The 25,272-nt window shown below is 42.3% G+C and overlaps 1 protein-coding gene across 1 annotated transcript in view; it reads left to right on the forward strand.

Annotated features, from left to right (window-relative positions):
* Positions 1–12,849: 12,849 nt before the first annotated feature.
* Positions 12,850–25,272, forward strand: part of LOC148342186 (uncharacterized) — a 334,990-nt gene continuing 322,567 nt past the window's right edge. Inside the window, exon 1 of the mRNA XM_088288089.1 lies at positions 12,850–12,973. Coding sequence (XP_088144215.1) covers positions 12,850–12,973 — 124 coding nt within the window. The remainder of the gene's footprint in view (positions 12,974–25,272) is intronic.

Below are 25,272 nucleotides of genomic sequence, written 5' to 3' on the forward strand. Positions count from 1 at the left end.
ACTGGTCGTATCAAAGGGGAGACGCATCTGCTCCCCCTCTGGGGGAGCTTTTGGAGGGAAATCCCAAAGATTAGCGTGATGGGAATGCATATGTAACAAAGGAAAATTAGATATTCATGTCCTATTTGGGCATTCCCCATCAGAAGGGAATGTCTGAGAGGGGGCTCGCACGTTTTTGGGGAGACTTCTTTTGACATCAGCATGTGACGAGAATAAAATCTTTTTCGAACCAGTTCTTTTCCATCACCAATCCAGCCTTGCTCGGCTGCCTCTCCGGAAGGCAGCAAGGACCCACACTTCAAAGACAAAATATACGACATATTGAAAGAAAAATAATACTCAAATATTGAAATAAGTATAGAATTGAATGAATTAACAACAAAGAAATAAATACCTCCTGGAAAATATAATTATTTTCAACATTTGTCAAAGCACAACATTTCGATCAGATTGAGTTCTTGCTTGCACATTCTTAATCGTAATTTTTTTACTTTTAATTTTTAAGTTACCATATTTTCGCAGTATAGGACGCGCTGCTTCAAAGGGCGCAACACCTGTTGAAGGTGCTATTTCTGTCTTTGAAACACACACTGGGCGCACCGCCTTACAAGGCGCTAGCTCAGCTGCTTTTAGCATAGCAATAGCTCGCACTGACTCAGCCCATGGCAATTCACCTTGCCTCAATACCATAAGCAATCGCCACATTTCAAAGAGAGTTGCCATGATACCATTGACAATCGCTATCATTAACAATGACTCTAACCAATAGTGATGGGTAGATGAGGCATCCTGTATCGTTTCGACACAGTGACACAATGTATTGACACTGTGTTGACACTGTGTTGCTGAATACTGACACCTGGTGGACTTGCAGGAAACATTTGACAGGGTCATCTGACACTGATCTGTCAAACTAATTTTATCCAATTCCATTGATTAGCGACGTGATGTGTTTTTATATATCCTATTTCTTATTACTTTCCATCGCACTAATTATTCTCTTGTCTAATTTATATATTTAACTGAATTATTGTTGTATTGCACTGGAGAGGGGAGCTCTTTAATCTCGTTGCACACTTGAGTACAATGACAAAGCGATTTCTAATTCTGATTAGGCATTTGCTTTCACATTATTTTTACATACACGCAATTTCATAAAAAAAATCTTTGATATTCGAGACGCAGTTGATAAATTAAGAGAACATCTGTCTGAATGCCCAAGTAAAAGTGTTGTGAATGACAATGGACTCATTGTAATTAAAGATTTTTATTCAAAAGAAATTAGTTTCTCCAGCGTTTTGTTATTCAGTCTATTTCTTTTTTTGAGGCAATTTCCCCCGCCTTTGAGAAGATCCTCTCACAAGACACTGAAGAGGCCGGTGTGCACAACGCCTGTGTGGCGAATATAAATAGGTGAGGGAACGTTGCCTCCATGGACTTCCAGTATAAGAGCGGGTCATCCGTACTTGCAACGTGTCCTGCTGACATATAGCGCTGCACCTCTGAGTGCGCATCAACAGTGACGTCTGCCATCTTGCGGATATTTAATGCAAAGTAACGCGCCAATAACTCGATGCTTGTTTTGAGCGTCCATCCTGTTGACAGAAGCGCTTCCTTATGAACACAGTTTGGCGCGCGACCGCTGTGTCGACACCATTCCGGCAGTGGTCACGTGACTTTCTTAAAGCGGTACGCGCACCGACACGGGGTTTGCCCTGGAAGCTCGGCGCGCGCATCGACTCCTCAGTGTCGCTGGACCAATCACTACCAAGGAGAAAAGAGATGTGAATTTGGTTTTCGTCACTCACTAAACGAACATATGTGACAGTTCCATAGCCTCCTTCGCTGGCGTCAGAAAAATTATGTAATTGTGCCTGCTTTACAGCTCCAAACCCAGCTGGTCTAATACACCGGTCAACTTTAAATGTAGCTAGCTGGCCCAAGTCCTCCAACCACCTTCTCCATCGCTTTAAAATGTCTTGTGGCAAAGGATCATCCCAACTGCAGCCCCTTCTACACAGCTCCTGTTGCATTATTTTGGCCTGAAGGGCCACTGGCGCCAGGAACCCCAGTGGGTCGTAAACAGAACTGTTGACTGATAGCATCCCACGTCTGGTCAGAGCCCGATGCTTTATTTCCAATCCAAAGACAAAATCATCCGTCTCCACACACCACTGAAGACCAAGCGCTCTTTCTCCTAGAAGCTTGTCATGGTCCAAATCCAACATCTTCAGCTCTTTGGCTCTCCATTCTTCAGAGATGGCTTGCAAAACAACATGACTGTTGCAAATCCACTTTTCCAAAGCAAAGCCTCCTTGTTGACAGAGACCAATGAGGTCCTGTATCAGCTGGATAGCTTCGGTGACAGTGGCTGTTCTCTTCATACAATCATCAACATAAAAGTTCTGTTGAACAGCTTCTATAACAACCGGTAGGCACTTAGACTGATTGTCTTGAGCCATTCTTCTCAGAGCATAAGCTGCGCAACTTGGTGATGAGATGGCTCCAAATAAATGCACCATCATTCTGTAAGGCACTGGTTGTTGTGTTGTGTCTCCATTAGGCCACCACAAAAAACGTAGAAAGTCCCGATCCTCCTCTGGCACACAGACTTGATGGAACATAGCTTGAATGTCTCCCATGAAGGCTGTTGGCTGTTGTCTAAACCTCATGAGGACGCCCATCAACGTGCTTGTGAGAAGGGACCCTTGCAGCAGCTCCGTATTCAGGGACAAGCCTTTAAACGTGGCACCGTAGTCAAACACGACACGCAGTGTTCCCTTTCTGGGATGATGGACACCATGATGGGGAATATACCAAACTCTTCCTGAATCAAGGTCTCTTTGATCGTCAGGTACTTGTTCTGCATAATTGCAAGTGATTACATTAGTCATTCACATATTCTTGATGGAGTTGCTGATCAAACTTAAATTTCTTCTTCAGACCTTGTAACCGTTGTTGGGCCACAGCAAAATTGTTTGGTAAGAAGACATCTTTCTTCTTGAAAGGTAAGTTCATCGTATACTTTCCATCCTGTAACTTGGCAGATGTTTCCATTATATTGCGAGACTGCTGGTCTTCTCTTGACATTTCCTGGCTTTCCATGTGCTTCTCGCAGAAATCATGATTATACTGGTTCATTAGCAGCTCCTCCAGCCTGCTGACACCAATTCTATTCACAGATACGACAGAAGCTTCCATCCTACTATTCCCATCCAGTGGGCCATTAACCACCCAGCCGAGCGCAGTTTTGACAGCATACGGACCATTACCTTGACTATTAATAACTTCCCATGGCTCCAATAGCTTGGGTGCATTGATCCCGATCAACAGGTCAACCTTGGCTTGAATGGACGGTACCTGTATACCTGACAAATACGGCCATTTACGGAGGTCTTGAGATGTTACCATATCGTCTGTAGTGACTGGCATTTGCGCCTGTGTAAGCACTTCCGGCAGTGGATGGAACTGAGAGCTTTCCAGGCCGGCCACCTCGAGATTAAAAAGTGAAAAGGCATGTCTCATCTTTGTTTGACTGTCAGGTTTAAAAAGGTCCTGACGCCTTCATTAGACTGAATTAAATGCAGAGAACCAGAGGAATAACCAGAGAAGGTTTTGTCTTTTCTCCATCGCGATGGGAGGAGAAGCCAGGAAGTGAAGTAGACGTCTTGCCAGTTCACTCTCCCGCACTCTCACTGACATCTTCGCCCATCCCTCTGGACTTTATTCAGAGAAAAACGAAACCTATGGAAAGTGAAACCCAAACAAGCGTGTGGGTGTGCGCATGTGTGCTGAAGCAATGATGTGCGTGTCCGTGAGTGTGTGTGTAATTATCATTGATACAAATAGTGTATAAAAAAACATGATTAAAAATACACAAACTATTTACATACTCTCACATTTCCCCCCTGTTTGTCGGATTTAAATCATGTCCATACGGCTTTAAGATGAGTCATCAGGGAATAAAACATATAAAAATACATTTCAATGTGCCTAGTGAAAAATAACAAAACTGTCTCCACGCAGAGCTTGTCTCTGGGGGACTCGATGCAGGCCCCTTGCCTCGCTGTAGGAGGAGACAGCCGTCTTTACCTCCCGGATCTTCGTGTGTGGTGTATGTGTGGGCAGGGGCAAAAAGGGTCCATGTGTTTTTACGTTTCAGTGTCCAGTTTGAGTTCGTCATTGTCCAGTTCGAGTTTGTCATTCTCAACATCAATCAGATTGTAATGTTATTTTTGTGCAACAAACATGCAGTTAATCATCATCTTTGTCATAAAAATAATGCAACAAAAACAGTCTACACATAACAAAAATGAAAACCATAATTATCCCGATATATATTGTGTCTTTCAAATTCTTCATAGTGGTCATAACATTAATAATTGTTTCATTTTACTAAAACTTTAAATGCAATTATGTTCTTCAATCAAGGCTAAAATTTCTTTATGTACGTCATTAATTTCCAAACCATATCTAATCTTTTTATTCTGTGGCTTCAACATTCGTATCTGTGGCTGGTGGTGTGGTTCTGATGTGCGTGTGGTCCGAGATTGTGACTCGGGGAGGGATTCGCGTTGCTAGGCCTTTAGCTGGAAACCGGTGAAGCTTGTACTGCAACTGGTGGATCCAGCTGCCACGCCCCGCGACCTTTGCAGCGTCGGGGTCACCGCCATCATGTGGCGAGGGCCATCTCAGCATTCACTTCCCCCCAACGGAGTCGTTTCAACACCTTGAAGAAGAGTTGGTCTCCCACACGGACGTGAATTCTCTGTGAATCAGAAAAACACTTGACCAGTATTTGCGTCTTTTGCATCTTTTTCGGTCAAACATGTTTTTTGTTGGAGGTTCTGATGAACCTGAGAGTCTATAGGGGATAATGTCCTTCCTTCGGCTGGCATTGTCCTCATTGCTGTGATTGAAACACAGTCTGGCCATTGTCTCTTTTTTTTTTTTTTTCATTGTCTTGATAAGTCTGGCCCCATCAGTTTCATTAATGCGTTCCACAAGTCCTGCAGACTGTATGCATAGTGACGCTTTGAGTCCATTTTTTAACAACTGTCCCACTTGTTACAACATCATTCACAAAATGCATCATTTTCACTTCAAATCACTTCTGGAAATTCCAAATGTCAGGATAATTTGATTACACAACACTTTTCCCAATCGTTTTTAGCATCAGCATGTGTTGATGGAAACAACTTAATCCATTTTGAAAACATTTTAATTATAACCAAACAATATTGCAACCCAAACAACTAACACCTTGTCTAAAAAAAAAAGTTTTTTGTTGAAAAGTCTATATGTGGGAACAATTTCATATCATACTTCCCCCTGTTGACACACGACTATCTGCTCGTGTGTCAATCATCTTATTCCTCTAATCAATGAATTAGGCAGCCAGGATTTGCCATCTGCCAATTTGCTGATCCTGTCCTCAGCAATGTTTGCACCTTTGTTCTCACATGTGCATGTTCAATTAGTGATGCCTTTTTCCCTGGCCTGAGATCAACTTGTCAAGTTGATTTACTGTGTGTGGGGGGGGGGGGTGCGTGTGTGTGTGTGTGTGTGTGTGTGTGTGTGCTTTCATTAAACCTCTTGTGCTTTGTTGACTCTGGGGTTATGGCTTGGCTCCAGCCTTTATTCAATCGTAATCGTGTCATTTTCTGTTCAGATAATTTTTTTTTTATTTACAAATACTTACTTAGACGTGCTTTATGCGCAACTTTTCTTTTATCTTTTGTGATTTTTAAAGCACCCGTTCGCCCAAAATCAACAGAACACAAGAACATTTTATCTTGACTGTGAGTTCCCATTGTAACCATACAGCTCATACAAGATGGGAAACTCCAAATTTTAATTAGCTCACAACCGCCTACGCTCTTCCTGCTTATCCTAACAATTTCTCTCTTTTACAAGTTATCTGTTGGTATCACACTACTAATACTCCCATCGCATAAAAGTCAGCGTGATTTCTTCCTACAACCTTGGTTCTCAGACACTTTCTTATCAGTCTGGAAGGTGCACCTGGTCTTCATGTCTTTACACGTCTTAACTCCTCCAGTCGGGAGGAAAAAATGTCAAAAAGTCAAGTCCTGGGTTTGGTGAAAATTTGGACGGCTCCACAGTCGTGTGGCGCCTTCTAAATGGTGCGTGGAAAAAGAATGACGCTGGGCTTAAATGCATCGCACCTTATTAATGTAATGTTACAATTAAATCGCCGTGCAATGTGAATGTCGTGTGATGGAATGTCATTTTTTCATTCCTTTAAAGCAGCAGTGAAAGCTCTTGATCACACTCTTAAGTGGTTCTCTGCCACGAAATCCAAATTGTTGTGACTAATATGCAAATGGATTCACTTTCCTATGTTTCTGCAGCAACACAAGTCCATGAAGCCATTTTTTTGCAGTCACTGTTTGCCCAAATGGCTTATAATAATAATTTGGTAGTGCGTTAAGATGCTTTGTTAATACAATCTTGCAGTGTATCTCCACAAGTTCCAACATACACAACCCATTTTATGGCCATGATACTGTTGTTTTAAACTCACCCTAAGCCTGTTGGGCTCTTTCTCTGCCGCATAAATTACAGCCCTGAGAGACTTTGGGCTCCAACTTTATCTATGAAAGGTCAGGGACTTAATGGAGGTCATGAAAGTCCCAAGGAAGGCGTTTACACAAAAGTGGTCTGGCAAAGATTTATTACTATTTTTCTTCACTGACAATGCGTCCTTTTAAAGTTTTGACTCTTGTGTAAATTCGCCCTTGCTTATTGATTCTGATATTAAAGTCCAATTGTCAGTGTATCACGGCCTAATAAGCAAAACGCATGTTGATGTAGAAGTCCTTCTACACACACTTTTTATGTTAGTTTTTTTTCTTTCGCCATGTGATCCTCTGTTGCTTCTCTCTTCGTCCTGAAAAGTTATTGTTTATCACAAGACTCTCTGCTTCCTTCTTTTTTAAAATGTTTTCTCTTTTTCTTCCTTCTGCTCAACACGTTCAAGCTTTTTGTGTATAATTTAAAATCTTCTTTTCCATTTTACAAGTTGGCCAATTTAAATTAGGTTGTTTTATCTGAAAAGCCTGTAATTCTCTTTTTCCTTTTTCACATAATCTTCTCTGCTTTAATGAAAATTATAGCCCTTGCCAAATTTTTCCTGTATCATTGCATCTCTGGCCTACTTTAATATAAACATCATCAACTGGAATATGAAATCTAAAATATGTATTTCTTCAATTCACCAAAAAGCAAAATCTAATTTCTATCCTCCTCCTCACAGGAGCCTCTCCACAGTCTGCTCCTAATTTCCAAATTCACTGTAGTTTTTCCACAACCACTCAAACCTACCAATGTCTCGAATCAAAATTTAAAAAATCAAGAAACACCTATGTTTTTGCAAAAATTCCTCATGTTCACTTTCAAAAGCTTCATCCAATTGTTAAAATTTCATAACACCTACTTCTCCCTTTCTGAAGGAGACGCAAGTATACAATTAAGTAAAAACCATCATCAAAATGATATATCTTGTCTATTGAATCATGTAAGTATAAATTGTCTCATCACTAAACTTTTTCTGTAAATTAATCACATCCCCACAACTTGGGCTCTCATTATTCTGTAAAAATAAAACTAATTTCAATTCATGCAACCAACTCAGTGGCCTTCTGGGTCCCTCAACCACACAGGTTCTAATTCTGTTACTCTGTTCCATTTTTCCACTTGCACATCTAACTATGGCCCCTTTCTCACTTGCCCTATCATTTGAAATTGATTTATTATAAGCAATCCTATCTGCACCAATGTCACATAAAAAGGGTAATTGGTGTCCCATTACCAATACGGTTATTTCAGCTCAATCATTTAATCAAAAGCCAATATCTTTTGTAAATTTAGGAAAACCTCTTCATTTAAAAACTTAGTCATGCTGAAGGCTGCTTCTTCTCAAGGCAATTTCTTGCTATCTGGCCTTCTTTTAGTGTGGTCTTCCTGTGTGGTTGACGGCAGTTTCTGGCAAAGTGTCCTGATCTGCCACAATTGTAACAAATATCATCTCCGGTGGGAAGGCGTCCTTGTCTCAGCCTCTTCCACCTTGATAAAAGACATTCTGACCTTTATTTTGATAAAAAGTGTCTATAGACCTCTGTTTCTTTTTATTTTCTATCTTCTCAGCATGGAGGGCGTGATTTACATACTCCTCCAGGGTACCTGTTGGCAGGCAAATGTAATGTTTATTCACCCACTTATGAATTTCCTCTCTTGATCCTGCATGTGAAGCATTCTTCAACTGCTGTTGAAATGCCCCATCCACATCACCATCTTCCTGCAGCCCGCTGTGGTTTTAAAACACAACTGTCATTCTCACTTTGTATTGCCCAAATGTCTCATCTTTTCTGTTTCTTGTCACCCTCTTCTCTCTTTGAGGCTACCCTCATCCAATATTCTGTTTCCTCAAAGCCATTTTTCTTCATCTTTTTGGGGTCTTTCTTTGTCTTTGCTATGATTGATTTCTGCAATGCGGCTATTTTTCGTTTTTTTTTTTTTTTTTTTAACTGACCATTAAAGCCATGTTCAGCTATCCATTTGTCTAAATACTGAATTTTATCAGGATCCTGTTTTTTTATGAACTTCCTTATCTTCACTCATCTTTTTAAACCATCCTAGGCATCTGGGTTAAATTTTTTTTATTTTTCAGAAAACGCACATCAGGCTATTTCTCTCTTTTCTTTTAAGCCTATCCCGTTGTATAAGTTATTTTATTTAATTTCTAATTTAAATGAATTTATCTCCTCAAATCATCTTCTTTATTAACTTCTTTTGTAAATTTGGGAATTATTTTTCTCAATAAGATCTCGTCACTCATAAGTAGCCTTTTGTTGGTTACTAATCCTTGATTCCATTTTATCTCTACTTCATCAATCCTTTTAGCATAATTCCAACCACTTTTATCACTCTCCCTGATATTTAGACACACAGACAGACACACAGACATATACACGGGCCCACAAAACGACACACACAGTTCTCAACACTGAACAACTACAAACAACAATAACATGTTAGTATAACAGCAACACAATCCATCTTTATCTTTTGCCCATAATAAGTCCTTTAATTCAACTAATATCTCTCATAATTATGTGTGTGCAGCCCTATAGGGCCAATGCAGCCTCTGCCACAAATGCACACTGCCACTTATACACGCAGCACATTGAGGTGAGCGCTTTATTGGTTTATCTGTCTTTTTTGGGGGTTTCTCAGGATACAGGGGGCAGTTGCAACCCCCCTCCCCCTTCTTTACCTTCTTAAGATGCCCTTTATTAGTCCCACAATGGGGAAATTCGAGATTCGAACCCAGGCCTCCTGGGGAGACTGGGTCCTGAACGCGGCGCCTTAGACCACTCGGCCATCCTGGCAGCCAACAACTTTCTCTGTCATTCTCAAATACTGGTCCTGTTTATTACCCTTACTGCAGTACATGGGATAAAATACCAAATGGTATTTGTAATCCCCAATCACACCATTCATTCATTTTGCAAACAGTTTTTCCGCAAACATCCACAAGCAAAAACGATCATTCCACATCTGACGTTGTGTGTGTGTGGGGTTTTTTTTTTTTCCTCAGCTTCTCTTCAAATTCTTCTCTCACTACCCTGAAACCTGATCCTTCAGGCTTGGCCCAGCCAGACCTCTTCTTTTGCTGTTGTCTGTTCTGCTACTTCTCCAAACCCACACACACACACACGCACGCACGCACGCACACACATTCTCACTGACTCAAACTTGTTCCTTTGTTCACACACACACAGCTGCACAGCCCCCAAAACACTTCAAATAAAAACCACCGAAAATAATGCCTTATTATTCCCTGAATTTCAATGTGAAATTGTGAGTAAGACCTTCTCCTGATTGCCACTCTTTTCCATTGTCGACACCGGAGGGAACCTTTTAATTTTCGCGGAAACTTTGTCTCCCTTCTCTAGGCGGATCAATCTCTAAAATTTGCTCAGTTTATGGCCAAATTCGCTACCATCGACGCCGAGGAACAAATCAATTTGTTCACCGTGCTATCCGTGTCTAAAATTTGCTCAGTTTCAACGAGTTATGGTCAATTCGCTACCGATGAGTTATGGCCTAATTCGCTACCGATTATTTTTACATAACTCCTTGGACTAGCACGATGCAGTTTTTGTTACCGTACTGACTAAACGGTCGAGGCCCGGCCTCTGCGCGCGCTGTCTTACCCACATAAATCACCCCTTACGAATTGTGTTAATATTTTAAATTTTAAAATGGTGGCACAAAATAATTTGAAAAACAATACCTGATTTCCTCTGGATCAGCCTTGTCCTATCGGCAACCGGCATCCGGGCGGTGCGCCGTCGCAGGAACTTGGAGGCCTCGCTTTCTCAATGTTGAAGCGCTGACGTCAGATTCGATGGCGTCCAAAAGATCCAACGACGACGCCCGTCCGAGTGCGGCTGCCCGCATTCTCCACCAAATAAATGTCAGGTTTAAAACGGCCCTGACGCCTTTTTTACACTGGGAATTATTTAAATAATGATGGCTGAATGTCCAAAGTCAATCAAGCAAAGTTTTATTTTCCAATTTGCGAGTTGGTGAGAGAGAGAGAGCCGGAGGCCGAACAGGCTTGTTCGGCCTCCCACACTCCCTTCATCTGACCCCCTCCTCTGACTCTCCTCCGGACATAAAGAGACAAAGAGGGGGGCTGTCTTCTGGAATTCTAGCAGGCAGGCAGGAAACAACCAATCACAACAGTCAGTTTAAAACTTCAGCTCGAAGATTCAGAAACTTGAAACCGAATGTGTGTGTGTGTGTGTGTGTTCAAGCTGTGCTCATGTGTGCTAAATGAGTGTCTGTGTGTATACAGTTATTAGTGATACAAATAGTGTATGAAACATGATTATGAATACACAAAATTGGTGACATATCCTAACAGGTAGGATCTTGCTTGCCAAGTCAGAAGGACTCTCTCGTCTTATATATGCGGCGATGGCATTACATGTCAATAAGGAGATCCTTAAAGACATTGACAGAATACTATATAACTTTATTTGGAAAAACAGACATCATTATCTAAAAAAAGACTGTCGTTATGAATTCTTATGAAACTGGTGGCCTTAACTTTTTGGATTTTCTTACACTGAATAATACTTTTAAGATCAATTGGATCAAGCAAATGTATCAAAACCCCGACTCAATATGGAATCTTATTCCTCTCCATATGTTATCAAAGCTGGGTGGTATTGATTTATTTCTTGTCAGCAATTATAACATTGATAAAATCCCTGTTAAGTTGTCAGCTTTTCACCGCCAGGCATTTCTTTCTTGGTCACTTATCTACAAACACAATTTTTCACCCCATAAATATTTGATCTGGAATAACAAGGATATTCTTTATAAGCATAAGTCACTCTTTCTGGAGTACTGGTTCCAAAACAAAATCATCTGGGTCGATCAGCTGTTTAATAATGAAGGACTTCTGTTTACATATGAGGAATTTCTTAGGAAATATCGTATCCCTGTGACACCTGGTGATTTTGCCAAAGTCTTTGGAGCCATCCCCACTGGTGTTTGCATGCTTTTCAAAGGTCAGAAGCGTTTGGATTTTTACAAAACCGATTATCTCTCCCCAACTACCATAACCGCGGGGAAGGTGTGTTTACTTAGCGGCTCCATTAATAACAATAGGCTCATAAGGAACATGCTCCAGAAAGACGTTACAACATTACCCAATGTTATTCCACACTGGAATATGTTTGTTAATGATATACCGTGGAAAAAAGTCTGGCTCCAATCAAGCAAATATCTAATCACAAACAAAATTAAAGAAATATCTTTTAAATTGATACATAAATTCTACCCATTCAAAATGTATATAAACAAACTATTTAAGATCGGTATTAACACGGACTGTAGTTTTTGTAACAAGTGCCCTGAATCTGTTATTCACTTATTTTGGTATTGCCCTTATGTTCATTTGTTATGGCAGAAATTATGTGATTTTATACATAATAATATTGAAAGTGATATAAGAATTGCTTGGAAAAATGTGTTGTTTGGTTTCTTTGAGGATAACATGGACAAAAGGAATGTATTTTATTTGATAAATCTTTTGATTATAATGGTAAAATACCATATTCACTCCTGTAAATTTCGTGGAAAGAAACCATGCTTTATTGTTTTTTACAACGATTTTCAACAGTACATCCATTCCATCAAATATTCTCTTAAACAAAAGGCTCATAAAACAATAGAGATCTGCAAAAACTTGAAGGTGTTTATATAGTCCTATTTTTTCAGCCCCAAGCAAGTTGTTACCTAATATCTTTATTTATTCTTTATTTTATTTGTTTCTATTTCTCCGTTAATCTATCTGTATTTTTACTTAATAGTTATATTATTCTTTTCCACTATATTCATGATCGTTTTCTTGTTCAATTGTTCGATTTACTATAATGACTTTTACATTTGTCTAATTGTTGTATTTTCTACAGTTTGCAATAAAGAAAAAAAAAAAAAAAAAAAAAAAAAAGGACCTCGACCACTTCCACCGACCCGTCCACACCGGAACAAAAACACCCACCGCTAAATTCTTCTGATTTAGTGTGGAACTGACTGTAATTTTCTCAAAGGATGTCCAGTGCTACTCTAAAGGACTACGACATAATTCATTAAGTCTTTGTGTCCCGATAAACTCATCTTCGCGTGTTGATACTTTTCGGTGCAGTTAGCTTAGCTTGTAAGCTAGCTAGCCGCTAACGAAAAGAGGCACATGACTCATCGCCAAGCAGAGATCGAGTGCGGATTTTTTGGAATTATCATTTGAAAATGTGTGAAAGAACGACACCCAAGTACAAAGAGGAACTTTGTGGAATAAAAGAAGAGAACGAGCAACATCATCAACTGCTGGACGAAGTTTGCAACCAGCCTCGTGTTGTGCCACACAAAGCAGGTTTGTACACGTCTTACTCTCATTTGCTTTGTATAGACCGACTTTCTTTCATTAGAAATATGCATCACAACGTTAAGTTGTTTGGGGAAATCGGTCAAGGTTATTGCCGTTTGCCTTTTACTTGCCGATTTGCTGAACATTTGTTGATGCCAAATTGCAGAAAATAAATGCCAAAGAATAACCAATAGTGGGGGGTGAACTCCATGTTTTTCCCAGTATAAAATTTGAACTGATTATTTAACATTTTACATTTTCTGGTTTTTATATCTTGTTCAAGCGATTCCTTACGGAAAGAATTCTGCTTGAATCTAAAATATATGCACACTGCGGCGAAAACATTAATGGCGGTTGATCAATTTTAGTGGATAAAACACAAAATATTATGTATCTTTTTTTAAAAATCAAGTACGTATTGGTCTTATTTATTTATTTATTAACTTTGTGCTGGCTTCGTCGGGTGTAAGTCAAGTTTTGTGCATGTGCGCATAGTTTCACCTCATCCAAACATTTAAAATTCATTTAATGCATCCATCCAGGGTTGCACGGATCTCATCAGTGAACAAACGCATGCTGCAAGGAATGCATCTGCATCTTTGGCTTACTATGCGCTTAAAAAGGGAGAGCGTCACAACCCCCTTTTCCACCAACATTTAGTTCCTGGTAATAAAGTTCCTCTAGCCCAGGTGGTTTGCATCTCGACTGCAACTCATAGTTCTTGATAATGTATGCAAAAGACAATGATGACGTAACAGTGGGAGGTGTTGTGTTACTTTGTTACTCATTACTGACACCCTATGGCTGTTATACATCATTGCGGTTACAAAATAATTCAGTGAACTCATAATATTTTGGTGTATTTTAGTCGAATTTTAATACATATTGGATGACTTTAAAATATACAGTCATTATTCAAATATGTCAACATAAAAGTTAGAGTGAAAGTGTTGTTGCTTAATTTATGTGTAGGGGTTTTGACTCTTCGAACGTTAATTTTGTTTTAAAGTTTATTTAGAAACAGAAATTTTCTAAAAACGTAAAAAGGGGAATGTTGGAACGTACTAGCGGGCTAAATGTCATTTTGGGCAAAAAAAAAAAAAAACTTAAATCATGCAATAAATAGCGACTATGATTCCAGGGCCCCTTTAATTCTTTTAGGCATCCAGATTATAACGGAAGCAAAAAAATACCCACGATGAAACTATCTCGAAATGCAAAAAGAAATACTTGAAAACATATTTCGCTTGAAGGATTCCTATTTTATCAATGACATTATGTTGCGATGGCCCCCAGTGGTCTGCATCAAGATGTTCGGGTCCCACAACAGGTGTTCCATCAGACGCACACAATAGCCTGTGTGTGCTAACTTCAGCTTGCTTCCAGAAACGTCTGTGACTTTGTCCAGAATGAAATCGGGCATCAGCCGCAACGTGCTTCCTTTTTAAATGCTCTTTTATCACAGTTGTGCTGCTAAAGCAGGGATGTCCAAACTTTTTGCAAAGGGGGCGGATTTGATGTTGTAAAATGTGGGAGGGCCGACCTCGGCTGACATTAACTACATAAAGAACAATATATTCAAACACATTTTAGCAAGTGATTCTGTGTTTCACATTTGCTTTTTTATTTTCATTTAAACCATCAAACATGTATTTTGGTTCATTTGAAACATGAACATCACATGCAATTGAATATTTGCTTAACTTTTTTTCTTAAACAGAACTAATTATAGTCTTGAGTGCAAATAATATTTGAACATGAATTATTCATCATGGGAGTTCAATGTTCACAGAATTTTTGAATAACAGAAATGATTATCCACAAGTGCAAGGGCTAATTTGATATATATGACATATCATCAAATATAAATGTTGAATGAACATTTTATTCTGGAATGAAAACCGACAACTTGTCTAAATTTGTGACTGAAAAAAACAAAATTAAGTCAGTTATTTAAATGACAAATGACTTGCCTGCATTAATGTGACGGGTGATACTGAGATCTGGACTGCAGCACAACGGCCAGGTCTGGCTCAAAGGCAGTGGTATTGATGCGCGAGGTGAGAGTCTGTGAGCCGTGTCCTCACGCGACTCTGATTTAAGTTCATTACCGAGAATGTCTTTTCACACAAATACGTCGACCCAAACGAGCTCAGCATTTTCCTCGCAAACTCTCGAATGTCTTGAAACCTGCCTTTATCCATTTGACGGTAAAAGTTGTCAAGAGAAAGTTGCCGGTGCCGACTGCGGCTCTCGGCGTCACACTGCAGCTCAATGAGCTCCAGCTGGGCTGGAACATTGTCTGTGTCCACGGAGAAAGGTGATGAAAAAAGAGAGATATCCTTCTCAATAGCTGCAAAATCCCGAAAGCGTCGTGTGAACTCTTCAGCCAAAGACTTCATATCTATTGCGTACTTTGTTTGCGCACTGATATTGCTCTCAGTCAACTTTCCTTTTTTTGTTTCTTGTCGCCATTTTAGAAATTGGGGGTAAAGGTCACCCGGGGTGATGTCGCAGAGTAGTACTGCCTCTAGTGGGTAAATTAGGAACAGCAATTAAGAAGAGAGCGAACTAAGCACTGTATATGTGCGGGCCAGAATGTATTAATTTTATTACAGAGGCTGCGGGCCAGATGAAGTTTGACCCCGGGCCGCATTTGGCCCCGGGCCGGACTTTGGGCATGTCTGTGCTAAAGGGAGGCTGCCAGGATGGCTGAGTGGTCTAAGGCGCCGCGTTCAGGACCCAGTCTCCCCAGGAGGCCTGGGTTCGAATCTCGAATTTCCCCATTGTCTGACTAATATAGGGAATATTATTATTATTATTACATCGTAGGACGTAATTTTGTGAAATGCCCCCATGGTCCGGTCCAAATCGGGGTCGCACGTATTGATTCGTGTTCGGCAGGCACAAGTCAAGGTAGCACTGTAGAAACAATATAAGACAAAGTCGCCGCATGAGCTTTGACTTGACCAAACCAAATTTGTCTTTTTGTGTCCTGCAGCCGTCAGACAAAATGATCTCCTTTCTGTGAAAGAGGAGCCAGACTTGACTCGCATCAAAAAGGAGGAGGAGGAGGAGATCAACAAGTCACCAGTGAACGTTGTCCATATAAAGACTGACGATGAGAGTGAGGACAGCAGAGGGGCGGAGCCTACAAGCAGCAGTTCAAGTCATCACGTGACAACAGAAGGTGATGAAGACCACTGGGGGCCATCACAAGGACATAATGAGGACACATTATCAGACGCTCATGACGATGATGATGATACTAATGATGATGATGATGATGATGATGATGGGCTAGCCAAAGGTGAAAGGGCACGTCACACTGACTCATTCACTTCAAAGCTGTCTTTAAAACCGCACACAAGAACACACAGTGGAGAAAAACCATTTTCTTGCTCAGTTTGTGGCAAAAGCTTCTCTCGAAAGTTTCATTTAACAATCCACACAAGAACACACAGTGGAGAAAAACCATTTTCTTGCTCAGTTTGTGGCAAAAGCTTCTCTCGAAAGTTTCATTTAACAATCCACACAAGAACACACGGTGGAGAAAAACCTTTTTCATGCTCAGTTTGTGGCAATAGTTTCTCTGACAAGTCTAATTTAACAAGCCAAACAAGAACACACAGTGGTGAAAAACCTTTTTCTTGCTCGCTTTGTGGCAAAAGCTTCATTCGAAAGTCTCATTTAGTAAGGCACACAAGAATGCACAGTGGAGAAAAACCTTTTTCATGCTCAGTTTGTGGCAAGAGTTTCTCTGACAAGTCTAATTTAACAAGCCACACAACAACACACAGTGGTGAAAAATCATTTTCCTGCTCAGTTTGTGGAAAATGGTTCTCGAAAAAGACATATTTAACAGAACACACAAGAACACACAGTGGTGAAAAACATTTTTCCTGTTCAGTTTGTGGCAAAAGCTTTAATCTAAAGTCAATTTTAACAGATCACACAAGAACACACACTGGAGAAAAACCTTTTTCCTGCTCAGTTTGTGGAAAAAGCTTCTCTCAAAGGTCTCATTTAATAATTCACACAAGAACGCACAGGGGAGAAAAACCCTTTTCCTGCTCAGTTTGTGGCAAGAGTTTCTCTCGAAGGTCTCATTCAATAATTCACACAAGAACGCACAGTGGAGAAAAACCTTTTTCCTGCTCAGTTTGTGCCAAGAGTTTCTCTCAAAAGTCGTATTTACGAAACCACACAAGAACACACAATGGAGACAAGCCATTCAGTTGCAGCGTTTGTTCTAAAAAATTCTTCACTAAACAGAGTGCTGAGAGACACGATTGTGCTGGCGAGAATTGCAGCGATCCTTGAAGATTAAAAAAAGGAAAAAAAATGAAAGAACCGACTCTTTGTGGTCAGATGTAAATGTGATTTTCAATAAAATATGATGAAATTGAATTTTGCAAAGCTCTTTTATTGACACAAGGCCAATGTGATTAGTGCCAGAAGAACCAATGTGTCTGAGTGATGATGATTTGTTTTGGTGTTTACATCAAACGTGTAAATAAAATTTATTGCCTTTGCCTGGAATAACATTTTTTAACATTATGCTTTTCAGTTGTCTTTTTAATCGTACCTAATGGAAAAGGTGTGAGAAGAAACTGTGCTGATGATATCGGTGCCTTCCACAATCATCAATAAAATCACTTGTTCCACTTGCTCAACTGGCCTTCATCACGCCGTGAAAAGGTGAAAAACTGAACTACAAGTCAAACTATAAAAAGAACCAGAAAGAGATGGCGACTGGAGTCAGCGTTTATTTGTCACCACGAAGGAGATGATTCGCATAACGCAGTTCGTTGCTGCTGCTTGCTGCGCGTCTGAAGACTGAAATGAAATGAAATATTTAAGTACAGACGCTCCCCTACATACGAACATTCGAGTTACGAACAACGGTACATACAAACATATCTGCGCGTATGTCAAAAAATGTTCGGAAAGAGGTGCTGTAAGTTAGCTTTTGTATTGCGCGCCTTTTTCCGAGTAGTGCTTCTTTCCGCCGGTAATACCGATGCTTGACGCTGTGAGAGCTCACCAAGCATCCACCTTCCTAATGAAAAAAACTAATAAGAATACTCTGCAATCGCCGTCAGAGCGCTTCTTTCAGCCAGTTTCGAGTAACTCCTCCAAGGAAGATACTTATCAACCCTCATCTTCTTCCTACATTGAAGTTACGGAGGAGGAAGTATCTTTTGAAGCCCATTGCGGCGATGACGAAGACCCTTTCATGTTATAAAATGCTCCTCTTCCTCCATCATCTCCTTAAGCATCAGGTATATCTTCCAAAAGTAAGTTAAACTTCATTTTATTTATCTTGTTACGTACATGTACTTCCTGTGTGTGTCTCTCTCTCTAACATTCGTAGTACAGGACTGTAGCTATTCTCTCCATTTTATTTAATGTTTTTTTCAGTACAAACCAATACAGGTTACTTATACAAGCCTTAAACATACTTATATAAACCTTCAATATACTTATATAGGCCTTAAACATAAATTGTAAGACAAAATATAGCGCTAAAGCAACTTGCAAACAAATTCAGCTCACGAACGACCGTTCGGAACGTATCTCGTTCGTAAGTTGGGGATCGTCTGTCCTTAAAAAAACGATAAAATATTTTTTAACACTAACATTTCAATAATAAAATAGTGAAACATTGCAATTTAAAATTCGCAACCACATAGAGAGTAAAATTAATCATAAAATAGAAACATTTACTCAATATTGAACAAATTCAAGAGTCCTAATTTTGAAAGATAAAAATTTTTTTAATCTAATTTTAAATATATTAATTCAATAAATATTTGGGCACATATCTAAATGAAAAAATATTTTGACAAATACTCGAGATTGAAATAAAAAGTATTTAAAAATATTTGTATATTTTTTACATGTTAAAATAATTGAATAAACATTGTTGTAATCTCTAAAGCAGCGGGGTCAAACTCATTTTTGGGGATGGGCCAAATCATAGTATTGGTTTCCCTCAGCGGGCCGTTACGACGTTACCGCGTACCGAAACAAACTGATGGTTAGCGAGTTTTGAAATCAGAAGCCAGGAAGTAATTGTTTGTTCAACAATTCATTTTAAAGGAGGAGGATTGCTAACAAATGAACGACAATATCTCAGATCTCAATGTTGTTAGAAGTGAAATAAATGTGTTAGAAACAGGAACTTGACACACATGATTTCCCCTTTGCGGGCCACATAAAATCAGGTCGCGGGCCAGATCTGGCCCCCGGGCCTTGAGTTTTACACCTGTGATCTAAAGGATCTAAATCAAGAAGAGCAAAACGTTCCGTTAAAAATAGTATCTGGGCATTTTTGTTCGTCATGACATGCAATGCACAACTCCGAGTGGTGACGTTTGCTTATTAAAATGAATAAATAAAACAAACAAAAAAGGTTTATCAAAGCATATAGATCTCAAGGGACAATATTATTGAACCAAACAATGATATTTGAAAACAAAAAAATGTTTGGAATGATTACAAAAGCAATAAGAGCAGCATGTTAGAATGGAAGCTACTTTTTCGGCCGCGTGACGTCTTTTTCGGCGCGGCACAACCGCACGTGGTGTCCAAATTCACGCTGTCACGTACGGCCTTCGAATCCAGCATTGAAATCGGTATTCGTTTCCGTGGAGACGGCCGCACAGCGAAGGCCGCTTAGCGCACCTCTTACATTACGCCCACACACATTGCTCCGCTGTTCGACGCCGATGTGACGCATTTACGGTGGATTTATATGAATGGATAATCTGCGACGAGCTCCAGATTGAATGAATCGGCGCAAAAAGAATATTTGTATTATGATTTCATTTTGAACAATGGAACCTGAACTTTTCTTCATTTTATTTCACTTTTTAGTTAACTTACATTTTGTTCTTGAGAGGAGAATCATGCTTTGCCATCGGAAAGTTGTCTTTTATCGAACAAATGAAGTAAGTTACAAATACGTCTACCAGCATTTTCACATTGGAACCAACATTGACAGGAAAATAAGTATATAACGTGATTGTTACAGAGAAACTAAAAATATAGCAAGTAAGATAACTTCAGTAGTACATGTGTTTGCTTCAAAATAGAACGAATATCCATCCATCCATTATCCGCCGCTTATCCGGGATCGGGTTGCGGGGGCAGCAGCTTCAGCAGGGAAGCCCAGACTTCCCGCTCCCCAGCCACATCTTCCAGCTCTGCTGGAGGGTTGCCCAGGCGCTCCCAGGCCAGCCGGGAGACGTAGTCTCTCCAGCGTGTCTTGGGTCGTCCCCTGGGCCTCCTGCCGGTGGGACATGCCCGGAACACCTCACCAAGGAGTCGTCCAGGAGGCATCCTAAACAGATGCCCGAGCCACCTCATCTGGCTCCTCTCTACGTGGAGGAACTGCGGCTCGACACTGAGTCCCTCCCGGATGGCCGAGCTTCTCACCCTATCTCTAAGGGAGAGCCCAGACACCCTGCGGAGGAAACTCATTTCGGTCGCTTGTATCCGAGATCTTGTTCTTTCGGTCGCGACCCACAGCTCGTGACCATAGGTGAGGGTAGGAACAAAGATCGACCGGTAAATCGAGAGCTTCACCTTTTGGGTCAGCTCCCTCTTCACCACGACAGACCGATACAGCGTCCGCATCACAGCGGAGGCTGCACCGATCCGCCTGTCGATCTCTCGCTCCATCCTCCCCTCACTCGTAAACAAGTCCCCAAGATACTTAAACTCCTCCACTTGGGGCAGGATCTCCTCCCCGACCTGGAGAGGGCATGCCACCCTTTTCCGACTGAGAACCATGGTCTCAGATTTGGAGGCGCTGATCTTCATCCCAACCGCTTCACACTCAACTGCGAACCGCTCCAATGAGAGTTGGAGATCACGGCTTGACGAAGCCAACAGTACCACATCATCTGCAAAAAGCACAGATGAAATACTGAGGTCACCAAACCGGATCCCCTCATCGAAACGAATCCGACTTACTGCCGGCAATGCGGACCAAACTCTGACATCGGTGGTACAGGGACCCAACTGCCCGTATCAAGGGGCTCGGTAGCCCGTACTCCCGAAGCACGCTCCACAGAACTCCCCGTGGGACACGGTCGAATGCCTTCTCCAAGTCCACGAAACACATGTAGACTGGTTGGGCAAACTCCCATGAACCCTCAAGGACCCTGTAGAGAGTGTAGAGCTGGTCCACTGTTTCACGGCCAGGACGAAAACCGCACTGCTCCTCTTGGATCTGAGATTCAACCTCCCGACGGACCCTCCTCTCCAGTACCCCTGAGTAGACCTTACCAGGGAGGCTGAGGAGTGTGATTCCTCTATAATTGGAACACACCCTCCGGTCCCCCTTCTTAAAAAGGGGGACCACCACCCCGGTCTGCCAATCCAGAGGCACAGTCCCCGATGTCCACGCAATGTTGTAGAGGCATGTCAACCATGACAGCCCCACAACATCCAGAGCCCTAAGGACCTCCGGGCGTATCTCATCCACCCCCGGGGCCTTGCCACCGTGGAGCTTGTTAGCCACCTCAGTTACTTCAGCCCCCGAGATAGGTGAGTCCACCACGGCGTCTTCAGGCTCTGCTTCCTCAAAGGAAGGCGTGTCGGTAGAATTGAGGAGGCCTTCGAAGTATTCTCCCCACCGACTCACAACGTCCCGAGCCGAGGTCAGCAGCACCCCATCTCCACTATAAATAGTGTTGATGGTGCACTGCTTCCCCCTCCTGAGACGACGGATGGTGGACCAGAATTTCTTCGAAGCCGTCTGGAAGTTGTTTTCCATGTCCTCACCGAACTCCTCCCACGCCCGAGTTTTTGCTTCGGCAACCACCGAAGCCGTATTCCGCTTGGCCAGTCGGTACCTGTCAGCTGCCTCCGGAGTCCCACAGGCCAGAAAGGCCCGATAGGACTCTTTCTTCAGCCTGACAGCATCCCTTACCGCCGGTGTCCACCAGCGGGTTCGGGGGTTGCCGCCATGACAGGCACGACCACCTTACGTCCACAGCTTCAATCGGCTGCCTCAACAATGGAGGCACGAAACATGGTCCACTCAGACTCAATGTCCCCCGCGTCCCCCGGTACGTGGGCAAAGTTCTGCCGGAGGTGGGAGTTGAAACTCTTTCTGACAGGGGATTCTGCCAAGCGTTCCCAGCGGACCCTCACAATACATTTGGGTCTGCCGGGTCTTCCCCCACTATCGGAGCCAACTCACCACCAGGTGGTGATCAGTTGACAGCTCCGCCCCTCTCTTCACCCGAGTGTCCAAAACATGCGGCCGCAAATCCGTTGACACGACTACAAAGTCGATCATCGAACTGCGGCCTAGGGTGTCCTGGTGCCAAGTGCACATATGAACACCCTTATGTTTGAACATGGTGTTTGTTATCGACAATTCATGACGAGCACAGAAGTCTAGTAACAGAACACCGCTCGGGTTCAGATTGAGGGGGCCATTCCTCCCAATCACGCCCTTCCAGGTCTCACTGTCATTACCCACGTGAGCATTGAAGTCCCCCAGCAGAACGAGGGAGTCTCCAGGGGGAACGCTCTCCAGCACACCCTCCAAAGACTCCAAAAAGGGTGGGTACTCTGAACTGCTGTTTGGTGCCAAAGCGCAAACAACAGTCAGCACCCGTCCCGCCACCTTGAGGCGGAGGGAGGCTACCCTCTCATCCACCGGGGTGAACTCCAGTGTACTGGCGCCAAGCCGGGGGGCAATAGGTATGCCCACACCTGCTCGGCGTCTCTCACCTTGGGCAACTCCACGGTGGAAGAGTGTCCAACCCCTCTCAAGAGGACTGGTACCAGAACCTAAGCTGTGTGTGGAGGTGAGCCCAACTATATCTAGTCGGAATTTCTCTTCCTCGCACACCAGCTCAGGCTCCTTCCCCGCCAGAGAGGTGACATTCCATGTCCCAAGAGCTAGTTTCTGTAGCCGGGGACCAGAGCGCCAAGGTCCCTGCCTCTTGCCGCCACCCGACTCACATTGCACCCCACCCCTTTGACCCCTCCCACAAGTGATGTGCCCATGGGAAGGGGGACCCACGTCACCCCATGGGTGCAGGCCCAGCCACCAGGCGCTCGCCGACGAGCCCCACCTCCAGGCCTGGCTCCAGAGGGGGGCCCCGGTGACCCGCGTCCAGGCAAGGGAAATCGTGGTCCAATAATTTTGTGCTTCATAAGGGGGTTTGGTGAGCCGTGCTTTGTCTGGACCCTCACCAACGACCTGTTTTCCATGGGTGACCCTACCAGGGGCAAAAGCCCCCGACAACTTAGCTCCTAGGATCATTGGGACACGCAAACCCCTCCACCACGGTAAGGTGACGGCTCGCGGGGGGAGAACGAATATTGAATTGGAATTAAATAATTGTATAGATTCTTAAATAGTTTTTGAAAGCTTAGATACTTGTGATGGCTTTATTGTCCCTGTGTTTCGTTTGTGACCAAATACATACTTTTACATATAGCAAAACACCAGAATACCACTAGAGAGTTTAGGGCCAGAGTTATTAAAATTAAGTTGGTGATAATGTCGGAATTATGCAAGCAAATGAAACAAATACAATAATTCATGCGTTCATTTTCTTTTTTATTCAAAACATTAACAGCCAACAAGTCCAAACTGCAGGATAAACCTGGGTGTGCCAGTGATGGACCGTTTTTTTTTTCAATGGAGAGGATCTCCAACCGAACTTTCGCCTGAGCAGGTATTCTTTCAGAGTGTTGCTGAACCTTCTGGACCAAGACCGACGACATGGATGGGGTGTCGAGATAGAGGTCCTTGTCTTTCTCTTCTGGCTGGCGAGTGGGGCATCATATCGGGTGGTGGCACGAGCATTTGGGATGCCGCGGTCCACTGTCCACTACATCATCCACCGGGTCACTGGGGAAGTGGTGGCTCTTCGCCACAGAGTCATCCACTTCCCCAACACTGCAGGAGACCTTCAGGCAGTGACCCAGGGATTTACAGGACTGGCGAGGCACCATGCATTTGCAAAAGTTGCTGGAGCAATAGATGGTTGTCATGTCCGAATCAAGACTCCAAGTGACCTTGATGGTCATGACTTATAAGAACCGCAAGCTTTTCAGCAGCATAATTATGCAAGCTGTATGTGACCATCAGAGTCGCTTTCTGGACATCTACATGGGTTGGCCTGGATCAGTCCACGACTCCAGGGTCCTCCGGCACAGCCCCCTTTACCAAAGAGGGTTGTATCCTCCTCCAGGGCACTTCATCTTGGCAGATGGAGGGTACCCGTGCCTCCAACGACCACTCCCCGTCATCACTCCTTACAAGCGGCCGGTGCAGGGCGTGGGGGCCCGGCGCTTCAACATTCATCATTCCAAGGCACACAAACATGGCAAAATATCAGTAGATGGAAAAATAGATTCATATACAATGTAATGAATGGTTAATAAATCTATCCCATCTTTTGTCGTGACATGGCAGCCATCAATTGCCCCAGCCACCCCTGCAAACCCCCACGTAATGGATGATGTAGTGGACACTGCAACCGGTATGATGCCCCACTTCGAGTCAGGAGAGGAAGATCAGGACTCCTCATTGTGCCCCATCCATGTCATGGGTCCTGGAAGAACGGTTCCATCCATGCTCCAAATGAGTCCCTGCTCAGGCGAAAATTGGCAAAACAGCACTGACACACTCAGGTTTATCCTGCAACAGTTATGAACTGGGAAATGCTTTTTTATTTATTTACTGTGAATAGTTATTTCTGTGAATTTACTGTGAGTTATGATGTACTTAATTTATCCATTTTGTTTGTTCCTAACAGTTTGCAAGCAAAACAGACACATGATGGCATCTTCATATTATTGTAAAAGTTTTGGTCTTTTACAAACCTGGGCTTTTTCACTTTTGTTTGAAGAAGCTGATCTAAAGCTGTGACTGGGACAAATGCATGTAAACACGTAAAATAAGTTGTTGAGCAATACAAACTCGTTCATCTGTTTTGAAAGTACCCCGGTTTTTGTTTACTTTTAAGTGAATGTTATATAAATTCTAGTCTTGAACACCAAGCATTGATTTTTATTTTGATCAATCGTTTTTTCCATTAAACTGAAAAACCTTTCAAATGTCTCCCTCCTCTCAGTTGCCCTTCTCTCCTCTGCCAACCTCTGTCTCTCCAATTCTTGTCTCGGCATTTCTAAACCCAGTTTGTAGAGTCTTATTTCATGAGTTCGTTTCAACAAAGGCAGTTTTATTTCTTTGTTTTGCTCCCTACTATTGAAATATATGTGACTTAAATATTCTAATATCCTATTTCATATCCAATTCCTAA

The sequence above is a fragment of the Idiotropiscis lumnitzeri genome, chromosome 2 (genome assembly GCF_059441095.1).
Source record: "Idiotropiscis lumnitzeri isolate Australia: NSW breed Sydney's pygmy pipehorse chromosome 2, RoL_Ilum_1.0, whole genome shotgun sequence".
In the NCBI taxonomy this organism is placed as follows: Eukaryota; Metazoa; Chordata; class Actinopteri; order Syngnathiformes; family Syngnathidae; genus Idiotropiscis; species Idiotropiscis lumnitzeri.